Source organism: Symphodus melops (genome assembly GCF_947650265.1).
Source record: "Symphodus melops genome assembly, chromosome: 6".
Taxonomy (NCBI): Eukaryota; Metazoa; Chordata; class Actinopteri; order Labriformes; family Labridae; genus Symphodus; species Symphodus melops.
The window spans coordinates 10,753,565-10,763,904 of record NC_136696.1 but is presented as its reverse complement, the minus strand read 5'-3'; the positions used below and the strand labels follow the sequence as shown (position 1 = coordinate 10,763,904).

At 42.1% G+C, this 10,340-nt stretch overlaps 1 protein-coding gene across 3 annotated transcripts in view; it reads right to left on the bottom strand.

Annotated features, from left to right (window-relative positions):
- Positions 1–747: 747 nt before the first annotated feature.
- The window catches only part of ripor1 (RHO family interacting cell polarization regulator 1), a 45,448-nt gene continuing 35,855 nt past the window's right edge, over positions 748–10,340 (bottom strand). For 2 of the 3 annotated variants that reach the window (XM_079346933.1, XM_079346932.1), the window contains exons 13-24: positions 9,447–9,572; positions 8,023–8,189; positions 7,193–7,886; positions 6,037–6,173; positions 5,332–5,452; positions 5,010–5,145; positions 3,727–3,888; positions 3,484–3,642; positions 3,203–3,399; positions 2,460–2,543; positions 2,167–2,257; positions 748–1,345 (exon numbers count right to left, since the gene is read on the bottom strand). In XM_079346933.1, coding sequence (XP_079203059.1) covers positions 1,248–1,345; positions 2,167–2,257; positions 2,460–2,543; positions 3,203–3,399; positions 3,484–3,642; positions 3,727–3,888; positions 5,010–5,145; positions 5,332–5,452; positions 6,037–6,173; positions 7,193–7,886; positions 8,023–8,189; positions 9,447–9,572 — 2,172 coding nt within the window. In that variant the 3' untranslated portion in view covers positions 748–1,247. Of the gene's footprint in view, positions 1,346–1,368; positions 1,503–2,166; positions 2,258–2,459; positions 2,544–3,202; positions 3,400–3,483; positions 3,643–3,726; positions 3,889–5,009; positions 5,146–5,331; positions 5,453–6,036; positions 6,174–7,192; positions 7,887–8,022; positions 8,190–9,446; positions 9,573–10,340 lie in introns of those variants that run through there. The other variant, XM_079346934.1, reaches the window with a different exon arrangement.

The window sequence follows — 10,340 nt, the reverse complement described above, 5'->3', positions numbered from 1 at the left end:
CAGTTGAGTTGAAGGTAGAAATTAATTTAAAATGCAAGAAACTAAACATTTTGTACACGTTCGGGCACTTAGAAGGTTGTGTAATTGAAATTATTTAACAAAATTACTTTACATAGATTTCTGTCTTCCTTCAAAATAATGTGTCCGTGTCAGCCACACAGACGTGTTCCTGCTCGTCCTCGTCATCCCTCAGTATCTATGTCATCCTCCTGCAGCTTCCTCTTCACGTCGTTCATTAAAGCTTGCTTCTATTGTGCATTCCTCCCTACACATCCAACTGATTTGTTAGCACAGGCTGATAAATGTCATGTGTTCATAGCTTATCGATGGAGAATCTTTGTCCAGTGTTAATAAGGAGGTTTTTTTTAATCCTGGGCCCTATTTTTTTCCAACATGTTTTCATATCTTTACATGATTACATATTTTGTTCCATAAATTCTGACAGGTAAAAAATGTTCTGGGATTGCTCCTGTGGATTGCTTCAGTCCGCAGCTCTGAAATCGGCAATCTCTACACCGTCTCCTGACTCTTACAAAATAAGATGCTTCTTCAGTTGTATATTGGTTTACATTATTTCACTTCAAAGTGATCAAACTCCAGTGACAGACAGACATTTTGCTGTTGATTCGGTGTGCCAGGTTGTTTATGTTAAGGTGTATTTCATATCACACACCACATACACAACTCAACTTCATCAAGTCTGTTTTACTAATAAAAAAACAAAAAAAAAACGCATTTCAGTGTTTGCATGAGAGGTCTATCACGTAATAGGTTATTTTGGCCATGTTTTTAGACACTAGTCAGACATGCGTTCACACTTTTATCTGGTGCATTTTCCCCAAAGGAGCACGCTGCAGCTATCACGGCCTGTTTGACTGCTGTCAGCTGTAGATTCAATCTACCGGAGCACTTCCAAAACTTTTTGTACCAACTGGCTATTTAGACACCGAAACAGTGAAAATCAGGCCCAGGTTTAAAAAGATCAGAAGTACCCCATTGTACAGTTGCTGTTTGTGATGTCAGTATTAAGGTAAACCCTCTGACTCTATGTACTATTAGTGGTGATAATGGGTGAGAGGAACAGCATTGTGTATATTGTCACGACATGTGCCAAAGCACAACATTCGTAATGTCTTAGTGGTTCTAATACCACACAGTGTTTGTAAGTGCTTGTGTGTGTGTGTGTGTGTGTGTGTGTGTGTGTGTGTGTGTGTGTGTGTGTGTGTGTGTGTGTGTGTGTGTGTGTGTTAGAAAGCTGTGCTGGCCATGCTTCCTGGGGCGAAGAGTCTGGGTAAACTGTCCTGAGACGTCTCCACATGTCGGTGCGCCATCTTCCCCTCCTCGCCTGCTCTCAACAAAACAAATAGAAGAACAACAAAACATGGAACGAATGAATAAAAACAGAATGATGGATGCATGAATGAATCCTCTCAACAGTCATGTCAGACAGTGAAAAGCAGAGAACAGCAAAGATGGATGTTTATGATTTCTGCCTTAACCGTCTGTTAATGACAGAAATACATTACAAGCAAGAATGGGATAAAAAAAAAAGATGGATGAACAATTTTAAATTAGTAACAGTAAGAATTCATTCAAAAAAATTGTCATTTATAGAATTTCTTCCAAAAGCCAAATTTAGACTGTGTGATCAACTCAAAAACTCCTCAAAGGCAAACAGTGCTAACTCGAAAAAAAAAATAACAAAGACAAAAAACATCATCAATAGAATTTTTACTTTAATTTAACTTCAGATGTGGGTTTGTTGATACTGCCTTAAAGCTAGTGTAAGGTAATAAGTCTGTTTGTTTGTTTGTTTGCTGGAAGAGGTTTTGTTTAGAAGTGTTGAAAAATGTCGTTGAGCTTCTGTTGAGCTTGTTGTAAAGCTTCTTCAAAGTATAAAGCAACTTAAAGTAGTCTCACAACGACTTTATTCCAGAGTCTCTGTGACATAAAGCCAAGCAGCACAAAGACCGTCTACAAAAATGTGCTAAAGAACATCATGGAAAGTTTGTTGTCTGACTCATGATATCCCATGATAATTGTACTTTATATTAAAAGTAGTAAAGAAGCACAACTCCTGACAACTCTACAGTAAGACATTATGACTCTCTTAAAGCCAGCTGATTAGTTTATAAAGGAAATGTATGGTTTCACTGTCATTCTTACCAAGCACCAGCAGAGTCTGTTTGGCAGCTTCTCGGACTTCCTCCTTGTCCGTCCGACACAGATACACTAACTGATCGATGCTTTCTTTGGCCTGAAAGCACAACAGAGTGGACAAAGAGAAACACAATTTTATGGCTGTATTTCTTCACTTCATCTTCACCATCTCATTTTTTTACACAATGCTACTTCTGGTAAAATAATCAATGACTTCTCCTGAACCTATTAAAGAGTGTTCTGACAGGATGTAACAGCTTGTGATCAGGAAAAAAAAAAAAAAGATTCTGTGTTTGTACCTTGAGACATGCTAAGGCTTTACATCCACACACTCTGGTGTCCATACTGTCGTTCTCCAGCAGCTCCAAACAGATGACCAGCGCCTGAGGACGAGAAGACACTCATCGTTTACTGTGTGTTTGACCTCTGCAGAGTGTGACCATGAACTGATTCATCATATCATGAAGATCTGGTCAACACTGCTGTTTATGCCACTAATAGCATAATAATCATCAATCGATATTATAAGCTGATTGTATTTGGTACACTGAGTATCAGTGTCTGCAGGCAAATACTAATTTAATAACACTAGGGCAGAAAAACCTAATGTGTTTATATTTGTTAACATTTAGAAAAAAAGGATGTATTATATCTAACCACACCAACAATTTATTCATTCTAAATTTAGCAAAAGATTCATTCATGTGAAATGTGCTTCTAGAGCAGAGCTTTGTTTGTTTCCTTTTAATACCACTGAGAGGCTGAGATAGTTATTCCAGCTTCAATCTGAACCTGTCAGCTGCAAAACCAGCACTTCTACTGGACACATTCTGTGCTGCATTATGAAGAACTACGCTGCAGACGTTACAGCAGAGTGTCAGTAAGACAAGTGGTGGGGTCGATTAATAACTGTAAGGCCTTATTGTGTGTGTGTGTGTGTGTGTGTGTGTGTGTGTGTGTGTGTGTGTGTGTGTGTGTGTGTGTGTGTGTGTGTGTGTTATTTGTCACAGGATATTAATGAACGTGTCAGCCGTATTCCTACCTGCTCTCTCTGTCTGGGCTGTGCATTCAGGCTTCTCAGCACAGAGCTGGCAGATGCTGATACTTTTCCTCGAGGGTCTTTCAGTAGTTTGGCCACAGCGTGAAGCCCCTCCCTCCTCAGGCTGCATTGTGCGGGTTGCCGCAGAGCGTGCACAATGACATCTGGCTCACATGACGCCAGGCTCTGCACCAGCCACACTGTTGGATGGACGTTGTAAATGATTATTTTCTAAGATTAAAATCTGAATTCATGTAGCTTTTGTTTAAGTGTGTGTCTTTTACCTTCTTCTGCCAATTCATTGACGTGTGTCTCCATGTCTGTGATGCTGTTGGCCTCCAGGTAACTCCACAGCTGGAACAGTGTCACTGTCACACTTTCTCTGTTGCCTTCTCGCCGTGGTAACCTCTGATCCAGCACCCGCTCAGCCATACACAGGAACACTGAACATACATACACAAATACAGGTTTTATTTCCATACACAACCAGTGACATGCACTGTTCTTACAAACACATGACTTCATACCCGTGTCTGCCATGCTGCTGGCCTTCTGGGGCAGGTTGTTGGAGTAAAGGCTGGACAATGCAGAGAGGAAGCTCTCCGCAGAGACCCTGTACATGCTGCCTTCACCCACACACTGTTGCCACAGTAACACGGCGCCCAGACACAGGTCAAGCTGTGGTATCACTGTGATACAGAGGGAAAAGATCAGAAGTTGGTTTTTATTCATTTAGTTTGGATCAAGCTCTCTGACATTAACTTGGCTTTGTCTAAAAACTCAATGTCAGCTCACAGGTTTAGAAATCAGCTTCTTTGAGCGATTTACTTCAAAATGAACCAAGACTTTTACATGACTGTGTACGCAAACATTTAGGAAAAAATGGACTGTATTCAAAAGGACTTTTTGTTCTATGATGATGGCATTTATCACAGTTACATTTGAAGTTGGAATTATTCTGATCGTGATGGAAACCCAAAGATACTAAAGATGGCATTACTTTAGAATACAGCACATAACATGAGCCTGAACTTTCGATAGCACAGATTTAAACTGTGTCCTTTTTAATTCAGTCATCAGTTTTATGTTCTGAATTCATCAATGGGCCGCATGTTCAAAGTGGTTACAGGCTAAGCTGCCACATGCTCTGTAAGTTATGTTCATAAAGAGTATAAATAAATTAAATATGAAAAATGACTTTAATATAATTCAAATCGAGGTGACCTGAGCTTCTACCTACTTTGTTTTAAATAGCAAGCCACCTGCAGCGTGAACTTCAGTGACCCGTCGTACATATTGATCTCGATGCAGGGCTCTGAACACATTTTCACTTTATGTTTCTCTGGTCCACATAAATGACTTTTGTTTATCTGGAGCTGATGGTCAGAGGTGCACACAAATCTCTGCTCTCTGAACAGCTGCTTCAGCAGCAGACTGACACATCCACTCTGCAAGACTGAGCGCTACCGCAGGTCATTCATCCCATCTGCAGTCAGACTGTTTAACAGCATCACCACCACATGACTCTGTGTTATAATCATCTTTATCATTAATGTTACACACTGTGTGTGTTTTAATTCCTGACTTTCCACGAGCGAAAGTGTACATAGTGTTGTTGCCTTGTATTATTTAAGTCTTTGCATTTTTCATCCCTCTTATTTAACTAATGTAAACTTGCTCATAGCCGTTTATATAGCTGTTTATATTCCCTGTTTTTTGGAGCTGTTGTGACACCCAAATTTCCCCCATTGGGGGATCAATAAAGATTATCCTTATCTTTATCCTTAAATAAACAGACTCATGTCTTCACCTTCATTCGGCTGTCTCAGGCACTGTGGGTTGTCCTTGGTGATACGTCGGATGATTTCGAGGACTCGAGCCTCTCTCAGCAGTCGGTCTAAGGCGTACATTTCTCCACAGCGCAGAGGACCAAACGTACCCAAGCGCTGCAGACAGGATGACATATATTGTTTATCACTTCAACAAAACAGATTAATTCTGGTGACTAATCTTCAAAACTCAAATGTTTTCAGTTTGATTTATTGTATTGAAGCTTTATCTAACCCAACCTAACCTTTGATGAACACAGCTGTAAAAAATAACACTACAGGACCATGTTGCAAGTCTCCTACCAGGAGCTGTGTGCAGCAGTTCTTCAGGTGGACCACCAGGGAGCAGTCTAGAGTTATGCAGCCTGTTGTGAGGGGGCTGGGGGGGGAGGAGGGACTGTCCCAGCCTCTGTCCTGCAGAGACCTTGAAATATGTAGAAGGAGAAATGAATACTTCAAGTGTCTAGCTGGAAGAATCTTCAGAAAGCTCAAATGAGTCGACTTAGAGCAGTGGATTTGTTCTTTGATCAGCAGCACAGTAAATACAGACACATGACGGATGACAATAAAAACAAGCAAACACATTTGAAAAATTATGGTGTAAATGATTTGATTAATTGTAATTTAAACAAAATATTGTGCAGTCTAGGAAGGAATTCTTGGATCAATTTCATATTTCCCTGATGATATTTTTTATCTTGTTTAAGTTTGATCTTTCAGTAACTGTGAATAGTTCACTACAGCCATTAATCAACAGAAACAGTGTGTCAGTGCTGCTCCACTCCACTAGATGGCAGCATAATACTACAATCACAACAAGCGTCTTAACTTCATTGTTGCATTTGAATCTCTCTGACAATTATGTGAAAGTCATGTGTGAGTGTGTGGGAGACGTTTGGTTTGTATGGGGCTCTGAAATATCGAACATCTGGAGGAACTTTCTCTCAAAATGTAAAAGGATGTAGTTAGCTTCAATGTTTCACCAACATTTAGTCTGTGAGCACTGACCTCCCGTTCCTACTCCTCTTGTCGCTCTTTTCCTCTTCTTCCTCCTCCCAGTCAGACGTGTTGAGGAAGTCAAAGCTTCCCAGAGCTGTTTCCACCGTGAGGCTGACCACGCTGGGGGATCGGCTGTGCTTACCACCCTACACACACGCATATATTTCATTAATATTCATAATATAGTATGTTTATGTGTCTGCTAATTTGTAATGAGCTGCAAACTGATCATCATGAACTGAACTGAATAATTGAACTATGTTTAAAAAAAAGGGAGATTTCTAAACATTTTTTCAGGGTCGACTTACTCTGTGACAAAAACATGAAAGAGATGAAAACAGGTTGAAAGCTTTCACCGGTAACGCTCACACGATAATAACTTTTCTTTTTGGTCTCACTGACCGATTAACTGACGACTACGTTTTGAAACAAGAAGGAAATATTTTGTTGTGAACTTTTGCAGACTCAAATACAGTTTGGAAGTCTGAGTAACCAGTGGTGACGATTGTACTTACAGTTTAGATTGAGATTAGCTTTAGATTCAGTAGACATCTTCCTCATGAGTTCATGGTCTCAATCACATGGTCAGGCTACAAGTCGTAACCAGGGTGACATGAACAATGTCTTGACCAGCTTTTTGTTCGAAAAGACACTGAGTCATTTCACTGCTCTCAATACAGCAACTGGAGTCCATTGACCAAAAACAGCAATGTATCCGTATCCGATTCTGGTCCACTGCTTTAACTCAGAACTAAAGTAACCCTTTAAAGCACCAACGTATAAAAACAAGAACCTCTGTGCTTCACAATGTACAACTTGTGTTTTTTGTCAACAGTCTGTACCCTTAAAAATAGCAACATTTTGGAGAAAAGCATATAACCCTTTAAAATCCACATGGATCTTTTCTTAAATGTTTTCAGAAACTTCAAAAATGTTTTGAGTCTGTCATTGGTCAAAACACACATCTATAGTTTAGGTACTTTGATCGAGAGCTCCTGACTGAAGGATTACATCGCAGCCTGTCTCATGGCTGCCACAGAATTTAAGCACTTTATGAACCTTTGCTTGGACACAGTTAAAGTTCTTTTACTTGCTGTTTTTGGCTTCTGCTACCTTTAGGAACAATTGTTACTCTTTTCTAACACGGATCATACTCCAGCCTTACCTTCAGTGTAACCTGCAGGACCTTGAGCTCTTGTTCCAGTATTTGTAACTCAGGGAACTGTCCTCTGTAATCATCCAGAGAGGAAACTACAGCTGACAGAGCCTCCTCCAGCCCACTGTCCACAGGACTCTCCCTCTCTCCTGCACCTGGCATCTCCTCCTCCACCGCCACCCGCCTGGCGACATACGTTACATCTGTGCTCTCTGGCGGCGTGTTGCGCTCTGTGTGTGAGTCTGTGTTCGTTTGTGATGGAGTAATAGAGTCCTCTCCCCCTGAGCTTGGGGAGGAGGGTGTCAGGAGAGAGCTCGATGCATCTTCCAGACGTTCATCTGCTGCGCTGTCAGCCGACTTGTGTTCATGGACAGCTACAAGTCTCTGCGGCGATGTTTCGGTGTCTGCGGCAGAAGAGCTGGGCTTCTCTGAAGTTCTGCTGTTCACCTCCATCTCAATGTCATTGACAGAGAGCACAGAGGCCAAAGACATTGCCTCCCCTGAGTCACCTGCCGACCTGTCAGTCAACACAACGCCATCAGCACTGCTCTCACTGATGTGGCTCAGAGAGCGCGAGTAGTTCCGTGAGGTGAGGCTTATTGTGGCTACTCCATCCTCCGTTTCTATGGGAGACTGTCGTCCTGCCTCGCCTTCCTCGCCGGCAGCTTTTGTCCTCACAGTGACTGTCACCTTCTCTTCTCGCCTGTGAATCAGTTTATACAGAGAAGTTCATATAATATGCCAACACAGTGAAAAATCAATCCAAAAAGAATTTAGAAAACTGTTAACACCTGAAATAATTGTGGCGAAGAAAAAAAACAACAAAACACGGACTCTACCTGTCGCTGTCTTTGCGGTGTTTGTTGGAGATGTCGCCAGCAGCACTAACTCTGTGGGTGGAGTTTGGAGTTGAGGTGGACGAGTCTCGAAGGCAGAATGAGATTTCAGGCTGTGGGTAGGAACTTTCTGTGGCAGCTGGCTGGACTTCTGGTGTCACCACTACCCCCTAGAAAATGACAGACACGGACACAACGACATGTTGAAGGTGATAAAAATGCAACAGTGCGTGTGTGAAGTCATTTGAGAAGAGCGACAATAGGACACCAGTGGCATTGCGCTTCGGCCTTGCCCATTGTACAGAAGAGATGCTGATCGTAGTGGGCGTCGTGTGTTCAACTCTCTCTCCCCAATGACCTCCTACAAACATTTTTATTTTGAAATAAAAGCATAAAAGCCTTAAAAAAACAAAAAACAAGAAAAAACAATCATAGGACATCATGAGCAATCATAACCCCTTCCTTTGCAGTTTTTGCTTCTTGTCTTTCTCTGGGCTATACTTTGGTTATACACATTAATTAAACTCACCACCAGGTTGAAGGTAAGGCCTACTTCACTTTGTGGTTGAACAACATTAGAGGATATTTCATGTATTCATGGCCTGTTCGCAGCTAGACTTCACCAGTTCTACTTGTGCTGGGATATTAATTCCACCCTCGTTTCTGTCTAACATGCCTTCCACTGCCGTCAGTTGAATGACTCTTGTTTTGGGCAGACATGGGTGAGGTGGGGGTTAGACTCTAGAAGCAACTATGGAGTCAGGACTTGAGGCGGGGCGCCTGTAGCTCAGCAGTAGAGGCGGTCATCTCTGAACCAGAAGGTTGGGGGTTCAATTCCCACATCTTGCTGCCACATGTCCACAAAGTTGCTCCCGCTGCTTCGTTACAGCGTGTATAAATGGGATTAGCTCGTACTGATGAACACTTGACATAACAGCCTCTGCCATGAGTGTATGAAGGGGTAGTGACCTGTGGTTTAAACGTGCTTTGAGTGGTCAGGAGAGAGAGCTCGAGTGTGTTTACTTTACTTCACCTCTGAAAGGAAAAACTACACCAGGGTGATTTAACTTCCACCACATTCGATTTCTCTCTCACATCACGGAGGACCAGTTTTATAATCACAAAACTTACAGCTGTGAAGCTCATTGATACGGGTTAATAGGAATACCTGCATCGAGACCCATGATTAAACAGCAGGCAGAGACATCCCTTGAAAAAGAAGTTATTAACATCAATGGGACTTTTCCTGGAAAAATAAAGGTTGAATAAAAATAGTAATAACAACAAGCATGTTTTCACAGAGAGAACCAGCTGAGCAAACATAAACAATCAGTAGCAAAAAGAATGAAAGATAGGCAGAGATAGTGATTATCTTACAATCATAAGAGCACTAATAAACAGACCACAGATGACGTGTTGTGTGTTACCTTGTGATGTGTGTTGTTGCGTAGCTCTCCCGCAGTTAGCTGAGGACTGGAGGAGTCATCAGAGGACTCCGAGGAATTTGACCAGGCTGTTCCGTTCTCCAGCTCTTCATGACGGCGAAGCATGTTCTAAAAGAGAGCAGCGACGTTTAAGGAGGCTGGACTCAGGAAAGATGAATATGATCTGAACAGAGTCGTTCTGCTTCGAATCTTCCTCTCAAAGCACTGCTGTACCAACTGGACCACAACGCCAGTGCAGCGTCTTACAGTAAGGTCAGTGGACAGTTTTTGTAGTTGACCAAACACTACAACAGCTACTTTCTAGTTCCTGCTTTGAAACAGGAGGAGATGATTAACACCTGTAGAGCTGTTAAAAAAACCCTGCATACAACTTTCATAGCTTCATGAAGCCAGACACAAAAAGGAGACTGCTCTAGATTTCTAAGTGCGACACTATCACTACTGTCACTAGTATACGATCCAGTGGGCTCTGACGGGGGGGTTTTCTGCATAGTGACTTACTGCAGTAGGCTGCCTTGCTGGTGAGTTGTCACTACAGGAACAGCTGTGGCTAAGTGTGTCTCTGAAGATGTCCAGAAGCGGCCAGTTCTGCCGCCTGGTCAGACTCCGAGGCAAAGACTGAACGTCAGAGTGGCAGCAGGTGAAACAAAAGGTTACTGGGGAGTCGGGAAGTGGTGGTTTTTCTGTCTAACTCTGATGTGTCCTGTATAGAAGTTTTCCAAACTTCATGAAATCTCAACCCTCTCTGCCGTTATGCCTCCTTTGAAGGCCCCGCTTTCAGAGTTAAAAAGTGCTGTCTTCCTACTTTGGTGTGTTCAAGAGCCTTAATCATGATGTGGAAACAAGACACCACAAAGTAAGTGTGTGTAAAAATGA